The sequence below is a fragment of the Erpetoichthys calabaricus genome, chromosome 4, assembly GCF_900747795.2.
Source record: "Erpetoichthys calabaricus chromosome 4, fErpCal1.3, whole genome shotgun sequence".
NCBI lineage: Eukaryota > Metazoa > Chordata > Cladistia > Polypteriformes > Polypteridae > Erpetoichthys > Erpetoichthys calabaricus.
Window position 1 is genome coordinate 268,226,682 of NC_041397.2, and position 16,580 is coordinate 268,243,261.

Genomic DNA, 16,580 nt, shown 5'->3' on the forward strand with positions numbered 1-16,580 from the left:
TAATCAGAATAAGATGTCACCATTTATATAAGACCCCATCCCATACTGGTGGCAGGATTGGCACTCCAGCCATTGTAATAAAAAAACCTCACACTGTCCGAGTTTGGTGCTGAGGTGTCACCCTCTGCACACGGGTCCCAAACTTTCTCTCCCCATCCCACACCCTGTAGTCATCCTTATTTCAGCCATTCTGTTATTCCTTCCTGTTCTAAGAGCATCTGGTGCAAGGCTGGAAACAACCCTGGGTGGGGCTCCAGTCTGTCACAGGGCACACTAATGCGCACTCCCACAATCTCTCATATGGGCCCTGTGTAGAATTTTTAAACTGTTTAATATACACACATCTTTGGGATCTGTGAGAAAAACTGGAATAGCCTAAGGAAAACCCATTATGACACAGGCAGAACATGCAAACACCATACAGATGGTGACTGGGCCATAACGGACCATTAGGCAGCAGCATTAAAGGATAAGTTTGGCATTTTTGAAGTCAAAGTTAATTCTTCACAGTTGTGATACATATTAATTTGCTACATTAAACTGTGCATTAAAGTACAGCATATTTTATAAATTTAAAAAAATAACTGGCCCACTCTGTCCCCACAGAAGTGGGCAACAGACCAAAAATCAATATTGCATTATAGTTAAAAATGATGACACATTTGGTAGATACCAGACCAGTGGAGCCAGGAGTCTATCCCAGCTAGCATAAGGAGCAATGCAGAAACAAAGTGCCAGTTCATCACAGGGTGAATTCATGCACACCACACACACACCAAAAACACACTATGGACAATTTAGCATCACCAGTTCACCTAACTTGCATGTCACCGGAGGAAACCCATGTGAAGAATATGCAAACTCCATGCAAGAAGGCCTCAGGACACAAATCATATACTCCTACTACTGTGCCACCATGCCACCCCTAATAATATAATGTATTTATCTATACTTTTCAGACTAAAACTTTTATAAACAAATAGGACATGTATTAACCATTATTTATGCATTCAGGTGCACCTCTTTATATATTGAAGGACTTTTTTAATGCTCTGCGAATCAAATGGATTCAATAGCAGGTATTCATCTCCAAGGACAAGACATGGCTTTTCCCTGTTCTCTCTCCCCGACTTGTTTAAATATTCATTCATTGTCAAACTCACATTATTACATACAAAGTCATGGGGGCCAAGGACAGCAATGACACAGGGTGAAGAACACATCACTCAATCATCATTACACTCAATGCAGGAGCTCCACAAGGCTGTGTAGTCAGCCCTCTGTTCTATACCCTCTACACTCACGACTGCGTGGCTAACCCTAACCCTATGCTGGGCTTCATCTCCAACAACAATGAGATACCATGTATGGAAGAAGTGGAGAACCTGGCATTGTGGTGTCATGAGGATTCCCTCCAACTGAATGTCAGCAAAACTAAGGAGCTGGTGGTGGACTTTGGTAAGAGACAGCAGTAGTCCTACACACCCCCTCAATATAAATGGGATCGCGGTGAAGAGAGTGAGCAGCTTCACGCATCTAGATGGCCACATCACCAAATATTTGACATGGACTGAATATATTAAAGCCCAGTCCAAAAAGATGACGCAGTGTCTTTACCATCCGAGACAGTTAAGGAAATTTCGTGTCTCTGTAGTAATCCTAAGGACTTTTTACTCTGGTGCTGTAGAAAGTGTCTTGACTCTGAACATCACCTCCTAGTTTGGAAACAGCTGTGAATAGGACATTAAGGAACTACAGACAGAGGCGGCCTTAGGGGTGTGCAGGGCCTAGGGCTGACCAACCACACCCGAGGCCGATTACGTCAAACGCTGTTACCGGTATGTGTGGACTGTGTAAACTTCCGTGCAAATTTAATAAAAATAATGTTAACATACACTGGATTTTCTCATTACAGTATTCAGATAAATTTTTGCAAAATAAAACTGGAGAATATAACTTGACAAATCTGCTTGAACGGGACACAAACACTTAAAAAGCGGGGCCCCCTTAGTCGCTGGGCCTGGGGCGGTCTCCCCACTTGCCCCCACCAAACGCTGTTCTTGACTGCAGAGAATGATCTGTGTGGTGGAACACTGCACTAGATCTGGCCTACCATTTCTGCAAGATATTTATACCATGAGATGCAGAACCACAGCAACTAAGATCACAAGAGACTCATCTCACCCTAGTAAGTATCTGTTCGACCTGCTGAAATCAAGCAAATGCTTTAGGAGTATTATGGCCAGAACAGAGAGGCTCAGGAGGAGCTTCTAGCCACAGAACATAAGACTTCTTAACCTGGACATCCCACCACAAATTTTTTTCAATAGATCATTATAACACAAAGTGAATTCTCTACCTCACTGTTTCTCAGCCGCTGCCATGCATTTAAGTCTATTTACATTAGCCAGCAAACTAGCACACTGCACTTTACATCCATCCATCCATCCATTATCCAACCCGCTGAATCCGAACACAGGGTCACGGGGGTCTGCTGGAGCCAATCCCAGCCAACACAGGGCACAAGGTAGGAACCAATCCCGGGCAGGGTGCCAACCCACCACAGCTGCACTTTACAGTACATAGAAATTCTATTCCATTACATCTTGTTTAAAATTATAATGCTTTACAGTTTAATTTACTTTATCTGTTAACTTTATTGCAGAGTCTCGTGGTTGATTCAGGGGACATTTCATTGCATGTTCTACTTGTATAACCATGTAGGTGACAAATAAAGGATGTTGAAACTTGAATCTTGAATCTGGGTAATGTTCAGAAAAGCCAAGGTGCATTGCTAACACACACTTCACGTAGACATTTCCCTTAAGACACTAATTAACCAACATAAAATTATATTTCCATTTCCTTTTGGATGCACAGATATGCTTGTTTTGTGATATGATGCATTTTACATTCAAATGGGTTTACATGTTTTCCATAAAATTGTAACATACTGAATTAATTATTGTTATTTTTCCTTTACTTTTTTAAAAAATCTGTTCTGCAGGAAGAATTCCGTCTGGAATATCTAACCAACGGGCTTTACTGCCTGCTCCTGTTTTGACTCCCAAGGCTGGCTCTAGTTTTTTTTTTTTTTGCTGCTCACGGCTAAGCTGTAATGGTGCCCCTCAGCCCATTTATATGAGTCTTTTTGTGGCATAAGAGTTTCAAAAATGTAGGATTATTGCTATTTTACCCTTTGGTATATGAGTATTATATATTAAAGTTGTAGTACTACCTATGTAACATTTTGCTAGATTAAAAAGTGATTTATATCCGTACTACTAAATTTGCAATTCAGGAAATGCCAAAGCTGTAAAGTGTATGCTGACCATTTCAGTGATTAGGCAGAAAAGTGGCCCAGGCCAGGAGTATTTTATTTCTCATCAGTTGAAGTTTAATATTGTGACGATTCATAACAAGCGCATAAACGCTCCTCTTAAAGGCACTCATTAATGGCAAAACTCTGTGCTTGCAAAATAAAGGAAGGAACAAAAAGGGAAAAAAATGTATGCGTGCATCTGAAATCCACATCAACCCAACGTTGAAATAAAGAAAAAGAGCAAACTTGCTGGAATGAAAGTGCTGCTAAAACAAAACTAAAGTAAAAAGTTGCACCTGATGAGAACAAAGAAACAAGGATGTTCAAAGAGAGCCTCTGTGAAGTGGAGTGCGTTGCTTCCAAGATTTGAAGGACCACATGTTAAATATTAACAAACATCATCAGATGTTAAGACCTCACATCACTAATAAATAAAAATAGTGTAAAACAATCAGAGTTAACAGGAGTAAGACAGTTGTTCTACATACGTCAAGGTCAGTATTGTTTAAAAAATGACCCCTCACCCACCTCCAAATTTTGCCACCCTAAGCAACCAGCTATTTCTACTACATTGTAGAGCTGACCCTGTTGACTCCTCTACCTCTGAAGGGCAAGTATCTACAAGCTCTTCAAAAGCGGTGGACGTGTCTTCACAAGGTACAAAACTTAGCGCTAATAACATTCAGATGCTGCAACTGTAGATGATTAGCAATAAGCAATGCAGACGGAGAAGCAAACAGCAAAAAATTCTAAAGGGCAGCCATTACCTCAGCTCCATTTTCGCTTGTCTATATACTGACTCACAAGAAACAATAAAAGAGAACCAGGAGAATCGAAAGAAGCCAAAGAACAAACCAAAGGTCAAAACTAGGAGACAACGAGCTCTTTTGTTAAAGTGTTAAAGCCAGAACAAGACTAAACAAAAAAAAACTCGTATTCAAAAACAATAGCAGGGAAAAAGCAGCAAGGACTACAGAACAATTTTTAAATGCAGTCAAAGACGAATTATCTGTCAAGCTCGGATACCACAGAAATGTTGGGGGTGACCTTTGTATCATTGCAAAATTGATGTTGCAAATGAATGAACCACAGGGAATGCTAGGAAAGTTCTCCATGGAGTTGGCAGAAATAGGAACCTCAAATCGAAAACAAAACAGCATCGCAATAAAATGTGATTAAATAATTAACTTTTTTAGAACAGGTTGTAGGCAAAACTAAAACCCAAACTCGAATCCCTTGAGTCTCAGAACCTTAAAACGTACATATAGGGTGGTCCAGATCTAATTATGCAATTTTCATTACGCTATAACTTATTAAGTTTATTACATAGAGAATTCACAGCACCTGCCCTGCACAAAGAGATTTCACTTAAAATAATTTTTGTTGCCGATACATGGCAGCACCTGCCCTGCATTCCAAAATGGCGGGGAGACGGTTGTCAGTCGAACAGTTGCATAATTAGATCTGGACCACCCTGTATAGGTTGATTGGAACTGAAGAGAAATTTATACAAAAAAAATGATGAATGTTGGAGAGCGTAACAGTCTACTCATTATGATAAATCTCTCTCTATATATAAAATCCAACGTCAATCTGTCTGTCTGTCTGTTTTTCTCGAGAGAACTACTTCATGGATTTAGATCGGGTTTTTTTCTATAATTTGCTTAAACATTCCGGTTGATTTTGCAACTTCTTTCACTAAGCATCATAGTTTGCTTGCAGGAGTGATTTATTTGTGCTAAGGGAGGGAGAAGCGTGACATCAGGGGTGGGGAGCCGGGTGTGCCCTCCTCACTTACATGCCAGCCTCCGTTCGAATCAGTCTACCTCTCGCCACGTGTTGGAGCATATTTTGCCTCCACTTGCTAGCGATACCTGTTTGTTTATTGATTTTTAAAGTTTGTCCTGTTTCACCACTACATGGGCGTAGCCATGGTGAACAGCTAGTCTATTCTATATATATAAAATCCTAAGCCTAAAAGTGCAACAATTTTGTGCAACAATTTTATGTGACGTTTTTATGTCACACTTTAAATCGGGCTTATTTTAAAACCTAGAGTTACATGTTTGGTATCATTCTTTTCAAACTTTATCGAACTTTAATGTGATGTTAGATTTTCAGATTCTTTTTCTGTTTTTAAATCCATCCATTTTCCAACCCGCTGAATCCGAACACAGGGGTCTGCTGGAGCCAATCCCAGCCAACACAGGGCACGAATCAATCCAGGGGCAGGGTGCCAACCCACCGCAGGACACACACAAACACACCCACACACCAAGCACACACTAGGGCCAATTTAGAATCGCCAATCCACCTAACCTGCATGTCTTTGGACTGTGGGAGGAAACCCATGCAGACACGGGGAGAACATGCAAACTCCACGCAGGGAGGACCTGGGAAGCGAACCCGGGTCCCCAGGTCTCCCAACTGCAAGGCAGCAGCGCTACCCACTGCGCCACCATGCCGCCCCCGTTTTTAAATAATAAACTAAAATATCAAGAAAGTCATAGTTTATAAGAATGTCAGTTAAAATGAATGGATTGTTTATTTAGTCTCTTATAAATACTCATCGAGCATAATGGACCTCAGTTTAATGGGAATATTCCAATTGGTAAGAGAGTAAATATTTTATTCTCATTTCATGATTTTTTACTCTTTTAAATAATAATTAATATTCCTTTTACATATTTATAGAATTTCATGATTTTGACTCCAATAAATAATCATTTTTCTTTTGTACATTTACAGATTTTAGTAATATTCTGGTCGCAACTGGGGGTTGGGCGCCAAAGGCGCTGGGGGGGGGGTTGGGTACCAAAGGCGCCAGGGGGGCTTGCCCCCCTAGTATCTTATAAATGAGAAGACGAGTGAATATGGCACTAAGTACATTTTCCCCATTCATTGTTGCCAGTAAATGGATACAGGAGAGAGTCATGGCTGGGGGGCTGTCAAGAGGCAGGGCCTGTTAAAGCCCATTGCGGCACTTCCTGTGTGATTTTGGGCTATACAAAAATAAACTGTATTGTACTGTATTGTATTGTATACAATATAGGGAGCAAACTCTAAAAATTCAGATGAATTAAAAAGAAAATGGCAAAGAATTTAAGCTTTTGGCATAAATTCAAATATTTTATGATTTCATAGAATACAAGGATAAGGGCAGTTCACTCAACAAAATGATAAATTAAATATAAGAATGATTAATTAGTTTTGAAATTAGTGGCAATAAAAGGCTGTAGCCAAGGGGGTTCCCCCCAGAACTAAACTTGGGTAATTACTGAGCAAATGGATAGAAAATGAGTAATGGACACTGTAACTTGTAATTTGTTTTAAGACAATTGAAACTTTTAAAAACAAGTTTATGAGAAAACCATTGTTGTGCATTTTTATCGACTTGATTTTCTTTGATAGGTGTTTATTTTATTGTGACTCACTGATCAGGGGGTGAGTATTTATAGAGCCTTACTCTAAAAATAGACATTCCTGGCTTAGCCTCTGTATGAATGTTGCACTTGTGAGACCTGCTTGAGCCTCGTTGTCATTAGCAGTTTCACAAGTGAACTAAAAAACAAAGGCACAGCTCCATAACCCATACAAGGATCCAAGAGTAGGTACAAAAGTGCCAAAGTCTGTTTGAGCAATTAATTGTCATGAAGAGACCTTTGGGAAAGATGAGGTCCATGGGAAACAGGCCTGTGACATTGAGAACATTCAGGATTAAGTTAAACCGCTTGGCTGATGGGCTAAATAAACACAGAACTCTGTAATATTAACGAAAGCGAGTCTGGCAAACTTAATACATTTGCTCTTTACATTCCTGTCGAGTATACTTAACATCATTGCTTTCAGACCCAGATTTAGATTTGCAAGAATGCTTCTGAAATCTTACACCTCAGTTTATCAAGAGTCTCCAACTGAATAAGTCTTCATGACTAATTTAAATCATCTCTCTACTTTACCTCATTCATCACCATTCTAAACATTCACACTTTCAATTATTTAACTCTAATTATTAGCTCATGTTTCACATATACAGTTTCTTGTATATAATACAGTATATGCAGAATGAAATACTCATGCACAGCCCAGAATAGAGAACATAGATACATATGTACATCCATATCTATGCACTTATGTAAACACAGGCACATAGACAGGCAGCGTTACTCCGAGTTGGACTGTAAACCACGACACTACCAGTTCAAGCACTTGACCCCCTGTGTGACCCACACTGGACCCACACTGTGGAGCTACAATAAAGACTGCACTATGAACTTGTAGTTTGGTGAATGCATTGGCTGAGTGAATACATGTGAATTGAATGTAAATGTAAACTAAATCCTCTGCTCCCATAACCAGGGGTCTGGGAGGTCTTGGTTTCTAAATGTTTTTGTTTCAACCTGATTGCTTAGTTATAAATCAATCTTTGTCAATAACAGATCTTATGTAACTGTATGGCTTGTAAGTGTTTTCTTTCTGCTTTGTCAGCTCATTTGTATACCATGGTTTTTTTTTTTTCCTTTCCAAGCATATCAACCAAATGATTTGAAGCCTGGAGCAGATTCATAATTTTCAGTCTTTTACATTTTTCTCTTCAGTTTCCTCCTGAATATCTTGAATATATGGATACACACAGGTGTAAATGGAAACACATTAGATGGAGATCTGATGGTTCCTTTGATGTTAGCATTTCATTGCTAATAAGCAGAAATTAAAAACAGGGAATGCAGCTGTGTAAAACAAAAATAAGCAATTAAAAGTGGAAAATCGTAACAAGCAAGACAACTAAAATGAAGCCTAAATATGTTGCTTAAACAGTAAGTGTTTCAACAGCAATGATTGACTTCTCATGAAGCAATCGGGTCAGGTCAGCTTGAGGAGCATACACCGGTACAGCACGTTGCCACACCCACCACATGATGAAACAGCTCAGGATCCTGGTTGGTAACCCCCCAGACAGACACGTGGTCCAGTCCCACCCTCCGGAAACAATCATCTATCTGTTACAGCCAGATGTTATGTGGGGGTCCCCATAGCCTGGTCCATTAAGCTCAGGTCCACAACAATGAGGATCCTGCGAGCTGGATCACCCTCGGGGAATCGCGCCACATGACCGTACAGCTCCCTCACAATGCAGGTAATGTGCTTCATTCGGGACTCCATTAGCAACTGATCATTCAACACAAAATCAAACCAGCACTACCAAAGGATTCTCCAAAGCAGACACAGTACCAAAGGAGTCCAGTCTTTGTCTCAGGTCGCTGGATAGCGTCCATGTCTCGCAACCATATAGCAAAACAGGAAGCACCAGGACTCTATAGACTTGGACATTCGTCCTTTTTCCTTTTCCAGTGACCCCATGAACCCCTCATGCTCTCCAGATACACCTACTGACTTCATAGAAAGAGTCACCAGAGACATGAATGTAGCTGCCTTGGTAAGTAACCTTCTCAACAAGGTTGACATTCTCTCCACTGACAGACATACTGCTAATGGCTTTGCCCAAGAAGTCATTAAAGAAGCCACTGTGGCCCTCCAGTGATGACTCTGCAGACCCCTGCACTATAAGGTTACATGAAGTTGGAGCTTTCCTTTGCAGCATTAAGTGCAAGGCAGGAATGGAATACCAGTTTGTCCCACTACACACTCATGCACACAGCTACACTTACTTACACAATCTGCATGTCTTTGATATGTGGGAGAAAGCTGAAGAACCCAGAGAAAGCACATGAGAAAATGGACAGGCTCCATAAGGACAGTGGCTGGCAATAGAAATTGAACCGGAGCCCCCTGGAGTGTGAGTAGGCGTGGAGCTATGGGGGCAGGTATATCGACTAAGTTCACACACATATCTATGGTATACACATGAGCATGTACATGCGAGTGGACTTCAAATCCTGAGGTAGTGGCTTCAGATCCTGCTACTGACATTGTGTGATCACGAGCAAGTCACTTCAACCTGCCAGTGCTCCAACTGGAGAAACAAAAGAAATGCAACCAGTTGTATCTCAGATGTTGTAAGATATCTTGGATAAAGGTGTCAGCCAAATAATAATAAAATATGCATTCAACCTTTTTTTATTATTATATATATTTTGATAAACTTTATTAATCCCCGACAGGAATTTGTCATTTCACATGACCTTTGGAGGTCAGAGTGCAGGGTCAGCCATTGTACAGCACCCCTGGAGCAATTTTCAGGTTAAGGGTTTTATTTATATATGTGAAATGTTACTCTCTGTAATATTTTTTTTACTTGAAATCACTAAAATATTTTTTTTATTTGACATTATTTTATGATAAAATAACAACTAAAAACATAAAAGTCCTTACAAGGACACAGCTGTCTTACAATTCACGTCCACAAGTCATGTCATTGTTTTTAGCCAACCTAATCCAGACCAGGGTCACAGGGTGCTAGAGTGTATCCCAGCTAGCATAGGGTGAAAGGCAGGAACAAACCCTGGACAGGCTGCCAGTCCATCCTAGGTCAAACTCACACACACACACACACACACACACACACACACACACACGCACACACACACGCACACACACATGCACATATATACACACACACACCCCAAACACACACTGGCCAATCTAGTGTCACCAATTCAACTAACATGCATGTCTTTGGACAGTGGGACGATAGCCATGCAGACGCAAGGAGAACATGCAGACTCCATGCAGGGAGGACCCAGGACACAAACCCCGATGTCCTTACTACGAGGCAGCAGTGCTACAACTACACCACTGTGCCGCCCCCCACCTCCACAAGTGAATCATTAAAAAAGAGACAGCAACATTTTCAGGATTTAAACCCACAGTTTAGGGATCATTGTTCCGTTTGTGAATCTGAAGGACAGCTACGAAAATTAAGACTAGAGAGCACTCTAGAGAACTTGGAGATAAGTCATCTGGGAAAAGAATACAAAACAATATGCAAGTGGTGGCCCGTCCCAGGGGGCACCACCACTGACTGGCTTAATTATCAAAACGGAAGGTAATTTTAGACCACACACTGACTAGGGAAAGGTGTTCCTCAAAACTTTCTGTATTAACATGAAGGAAACTTGTGAGAGAAGCCACAACAAGGCCAGTAACAACTTTGAAGGAACGATGAAGAAAATGCAACCCACCAATCCATATCAAAAGCTCTGTATAATACAGATCTATATGGGAGGGGGCCACAACAAAGCCATTATTCAAAAACAACCATGTGGAAGTGTATCTAGAGTAACCTTGGAGTGGCCCAAGGACAAAAATGCTAGTGTCCTACAATGGCAAAGTCAAAGCCAATCTGTGGTATTCTTTGAAAACTGTGGTGTACAAGCAACGTCAGACAAACCCGAACAACCAAGACATACTTACTGCAAAAGACTTAAGTTATCCAAGATTTGCTATGCAGTAAAAGAAGTGATTGAGAAACTAAATATTTTTGCAAGTCATTTATACACTATATAAATATATGCAGAATGTACATAATCAGAGAAAAGCACATTTGTAATAAATGATGGAAAGGGAGATTGCATTGCTGGTGCAGAACTGAGTAGATGGCAGCCAGTCTGAGTGCAAGTCAGTGGTATTGAGGTGTGAGTCCTGCCTGTGTCGCTTTTATCTTCTATCCTGAGTTGCTTTTTTAAGTTACTTTCCCCCATGAAATTATTTAAAATAATCACACTAGTTCATAGGGTTTCCACCGGGTACTCTGGTTTCCTCCCACAGTCCAAAGACATGCAGGTAAGGTGCATTGGCGATTCTAAATTGTCCCTAGTGTGTGCTTGGTGTGTGTGTGTGTGTGTGTGTGTGTGTGCGTGCCCTGCGGTGGGCTGGCACCCTGCCTGGGGTTTGTTTCCTGCCTTGCGCCCTGTGTTGGCTGGGATTGGCTCCAGCAGACCCCGTGACCCTGTAGTTAGGATATAGCGGGTTAGATAATGGATGGATGGATGGATAGTTCATAGGGTCATCATTAGTAGTCTATTAATTAACCTGTTCCTATATGTATTATCATAACTATGTTAGCCATTCTGCTAAAAAAACAAATGTAGGCTTAATTACTAAAAGCATATACACAAAGAGAGAAAGATGCACTAAGTCATTATATACATACGCATATAACTAAAGACACACACACAAAGAATACAAACATACAAATAATTGTATCTGTAATTTAAATATGTGTGCACCTACTGTATGTTTTCACACTTTGTTGCTGCTCTCCCTGCAGGTATATTCTAGATTTGGTTCTGTCATCTTACTCACACATCACAAGTGCAGGATGTTAGATTTGTAACAAAAGAAAAGAATTTTACAACATGCATATTTTTATAAAGATGGTTTATGTTTACAAGCTTTCTCTCGCTTAGCCGTGAACTGGTTACAGTGGTACCCGGTCAAAACTCTGGGCAATGTCATTTTTTCCCACCAGTGAACTAGACTTGCACATCTTTTACTAACAATTCTGAAGATGCCCTACCACATTAAGTCCCAAGAGCAGGGGTCTGAGTCAAGATTTCTAAGCCACGGCAGATGATTAGAATTGCAGTGGCACGTCTGCTGTTCAATCAGCCGAGGTGGGTACATGTCACTCCTCTTTTTCAGATCACTACAGCAGCACATGTTAACTTCAAATCACTGTTGCTTGTCTACAGAGTAGTTAACAGGTCAGCACCTACGTGGTATAAATGGAGACGCTCCTTCTCGCCCACTCAGGTCTGCTGAATAATGGAGTCTGGTGATGCCACCTCTGCGTCATATCAAACCTCAGACCGTACTCTTTTCATGTGTAGTCCCTGGCTGATGAATAGGACTGGCCCCTTGCATTTAAAATTCTGACTTAATGTGTTTAAGAAACATTTGAAGACTCTCTTGTATGGTGAATTTCTGTGTAGCTGATACTGGCTCTGTCAGGTTTTTGTAACCTGCTAGTATTTTATTCTGAGCTCTTCACTTGTGGTGAGCAATTTGTAGCCTCGTCTTGTAGCACTTGTTCGTAAACAGACTAGGGGCCGAGGTTTGCTCGATTATATTGACCTGCTTTGTAAGTTGCTTTTGTATAAAAGCATCGGCTAAGCAAACAAACTTAAATGTAAACGTAAAGATACCACACTTACCTCCCTGAAAGCAGAAATGAAAGTCTGTCAATGGGGGTTTTGCCTTCAACTGCATAATTCTGATCCTTGGTCATGGACACCACCTGGCAGTCACAGCATTTGATGATCTCCTTGTAGACGAATATGGGCACCTCCAAGGGAAGGTAGATGCACTTATAGAGGCTGTCAAATTCCTCCTCAAAGCTGTCCTTGCGTAATCGATAGATGAGGTGTGCCAGCTGCCCCAGGCAAAGAAAAAGTAACAGTAAACTCCAGGCAAAGATGTCGACCCCGCAGGCCTCCAGCCACCCCCAAAGAGCATAACAGAGAAAGCCGGGAGCCAGTAGGCTGTAAATGTAGATGGCTCCAAACACCCCACTGCCCCCCATGTAGGCCAGGCTGAAGATGGTGTTTGCCAGCTGGTACACCGCTCCCTCTGTGGTATTGTGCCATTCCGTGCACAAATCATGGCCGTATATCATAGTCTCGAAAAAGGTCATGTTGTTTCTCGACATTTCCTTAGAATCTCAAGGCCAACGTTGTTATGAAAAGTAGATACGGTTAGACAATCTGATCCAATAAACTGGCTGAGCAGATACAAATTTAGACTTTTAAAGCAAAAATATAAATAGTGAAACAAGTGAAAAAAAAAACAGATCTAAACCGACTGTGAATCAATCCAGTACAAGAAGAACTTCAGAAACTGCTGGGAGGCTTCCTTAACAAGAGAAGTGCTCCACTGGAATGCTTTGTAATATATATCTCTATATATTTATATATTTAGCTGGATATATAAGAAGTGTCTCATTCAATTAGCCTCTGGAAAGACTCAATTAGGAAACTAATTGAGGTTTTTCTGCCGCTCTCTTCCACCCGCCCTCTCCCTCTCCCGCGCCGTTCCTCTCTCTCTCTCCCTTGTTCTTTTGCAGGGTGTTTAATTTGGAATGCACACACCACTTGGCACAACTGACTGGAGAGAGAGACTGCAGAAGGATAACCATGTTTGGAATTGAAATCCAAGGAGGCAAGAGTCATGGACAGAAAACAGGCAGGGCCACTTAACATAACACTGCGGCTTGGGGACGATAAGGTGCAGCTGAGGCCCTTGTTGTGCAGCAAACTTCAAGTGCCCCCCCTAACACCCCCAACTCCAAAAAGGGCACCGTGTCGCCTGTACTTTACTGGCAGAGTGGGCCTGAAAGTTGATCTGAGGGTCATTTGGAAGTGTCCTGTTGTGCAAGAGTGCTTTTGTTAAAGGATCCCTCCAAGCGGGGGAGTAGTGGGCAGAGAGACATTCACTCTGACATTAGGTGGGATTACACAACAGGTCAGATTTCAGCTCCGGAGCACAACAGCATTGAGCATACTGTAACCGAGCAGCCATTCCCAGTTAAAGGGGCAGGCCTACTGCATATCCAGTGTGACGCGTCACCTGATATCTGCCCAGTCGGGAGAAGGGACACAGGCTGCTGTGCTCCATTCATTCATTCCCAGACCTGCTTTAATCTATTCAAGGGAGCCCCTAGTCAATATCAGCAGTTTAGGGCACAAGCATGTTTATCTATCGGCTCTTCCAGTGCACAGTGTCATCTCATTTCATATCAGTGTGAAGTTAGAAAGAAGCTTGTTGTAAACTTTCAAAACAGCCGTGGTTTCCTATTATAAGGAACATTCAGTTTATGTAATATATGAGGACGAGAAGCATTGCTTGGGGGATGTTGGGTATGCTTGTGTTAACATCAATCATTTTCATTAAGAAATATATATGATACAGAAATGGCATGTGTAATATTGCAAGATGACATCTTGACCTGGATTAAACACGTTTATTTCAGGGCACAAGCAAAAAGAAGCTGTGCATTCACACCAAAGAAATTTCTGAGACTCCGGCCAATGTCAGTATACTGTGTGTCTTTGAGATGTTACAGAAAACCAGAGAATTTGTTTATCGGGGAAGTGTTTTGAGGATGACCCCCCTATTCTAGCTTTATTACGCAGACCCACAGATATGTCCTCTTGTTCTCTTGTCCTTACACTCACCTGGAGGAAGACATTGACCACAGTCACAATACACGTGCACCTGGGACTAACGGATCAGTTCTTCACCCAGAACTCCCTGCTACTATTTCTCAATTAGTGGACGTTTCTCTTTATCCACTTAAACATCACGTTGCAGAACAGAGCAAATATTAAATGCAAGCATGGGGAGCAGGCAACACATTTTTATTCAGTCACTGTAGATTTTAAAGTTCCTGAATATTTTTAATGTAACAAAAAGCAATAGCAGATAGCACAAAATGGATGTGGCAATTCACAGTATTTTAGGAGCTGACATAGACAATGCTGACGAACACACGCAATGTGTGTGGTGTTCTGTCTCTTAAGGTTGCAATGCTACATCTTCTTGGTTCTTCTCTTCAGTGTATTTTCACTTTAAGCTGATGACTTTTTAAAACTTGTCAAGGCCAAAGTGAACTCCACTAGCTCCTTCTCCGTTCATTGTCATTCTGACAGACCATATCAGTCCATAATCACGTGGTGTGTGCAGGCACGAAGATAGCCAATGGTTGGAGGGCTTCGCATCTACGCATGTGAAAACTCCAGAAAAATGTTCAGTTTTACTATTTAAGGTTCTGACCTTGTCATCTTGCTAGAATGCCCTTTTTACAGTGGCCACTTTTATTTTTGCTAGCGTAAAGTTATGCTGTCACTTAAGCATTAAATTAGAGAAGTAAATGTTCATTATGGGCAGCACGGTGGCACAGTGGTAGCGCTGCTGCCTCGCAGTTAGGAGACCTGGGTTCGCTTCCCGGGTCCTCCCTGCGTGGAGTTTGCATGTTCTCCCCCTGTCTGCGTGGGTTTCCTCCGGGCGCTCCAGTTTCCTCCCATAGTCCAAAGACATGCAGGTTAGGTGGATTGGCGATTCTAAATTGGCCCTAGTGTGTGCTTGGTGTGTGGGTGTGTTTGTGTGTGTCCTGCGGTGGGTTGGCACCCTGCCCAGGATTGGTTCCTGCCTTGTGCCCTGTGTTGGCTGGGATTGGCTCCGGCAGACCCCCGTGACCCTGTGTTCAGATTCAGCGGGTTGGAAAATGGATGGATGGATGGATGTTCATTATATTAGAATGAGAATAGGAATATACCTACATTTAGATCTGCAATATTAGTTTCTCTGTTAAGTTGTAATGTGTTAGAAAGTAGTGTTTATAAAGTTAAGCATTCAAGATCTGGGAAGATACGTGAGAGGAAGTAAGATTGTTGTTGTTTTGTTTTGGCCTGACCATGTGCTAGCAGCTGCAGAGAATACAGCTTGTATTAACAACAGAAATCTGCCTCCATCCAGTTCTTTTTGTTCCCAAAAAGGATTCCATCCATCTCAGAAGAGAAACCTTGTTACACTATTTTCGCTTTCTGTCTGTTGTCTCAACAAACACTTCCTCTTTTATGTGGCTAGCTAATCTACTTTATTGGCAAAAACTTAGTTAAATCGTATGGTTTTAAATATCATGAAATATTGTGTACCAGTAACAGCACACTGCACAATAACGTGCAGTGAATACACTTGACTTGAGCATTCATACTTTTCATCCTCTTTCTCTGTATGTTTATCATTCGTTTGCTCAGAGGTTGATGCGCTTGCTGCTTCCTGAGCAGCTCTTCTTTTCTCCACCCTAGCAGCCCTCTGCTTCTCTTCTTTTGTCGGCATCTTTTTGCGATAAAACTGATTGAGTCAGTGTTTATGTTGCAATTACTTAGTATGTTTTCTTTACATTTTCACATAAGCTGGCACATAAGTCTTCAATCTGCCTGAAGAATGATATGAAGAGGTAGAGGAAGTGACGGCGAAGGTGGTAGGGATGAGAACGGCGGTGTACGCATGCACCGCACAGCCGCAGCTGAGAGTTGATTCTGTAATAAAATAAAAATTAAAAGAAGAATAACCTTGGAGGTCAATCATCACCGCGAATGCGGATAGTAGACGTCATGTAGTATATGTGTACCAAATTTCAGGTCAATAGGTCAAACGGTTTGCGAGCTACAGGTGATTTAAAATCCTGGACAGACAAATGAACAGCCACGGTAGCGTATTATATAAGAAGAAAATGCTTTTAAATATATCTATTATAAAAAAAAATCTTGCAACGAGACGTGATCTTTGGAAGAGA

The 16,580-nt window shown here is 41.4% G+C and overlaps 1 protein-coding gene across 2 annotated transcripts in view; it reads right to left on the reverse strand.

Annotated features, from left to right (window-relative positions):
- Nucleotides 1-13,308, reverse strand: part of popdc2 (popeye domain containing 2) — a 38,393-nt gene extending 25,085 nt beyond the window's left edge. The window contains exon 1 of one of the 2 annotated variants that reach the window (XM_028800762.2): nt 12,439-13,308. In XM_028800762.2, coding sequence (XP_028656595.1) covers nt 12,439-12,932 — 494 coding nt within the window. In that variant the 5' untranslated portion in view covers nt 12,933-13,308. The remainder of the gene's footprint in view (nt 1-12,438) is intronic. The other variant, XM_028800763.2, reaches the window with a different exon arrangement.
- Between the last annotated feature and the right edge of the window lie 3,272 nt (nt 13,309-16,580).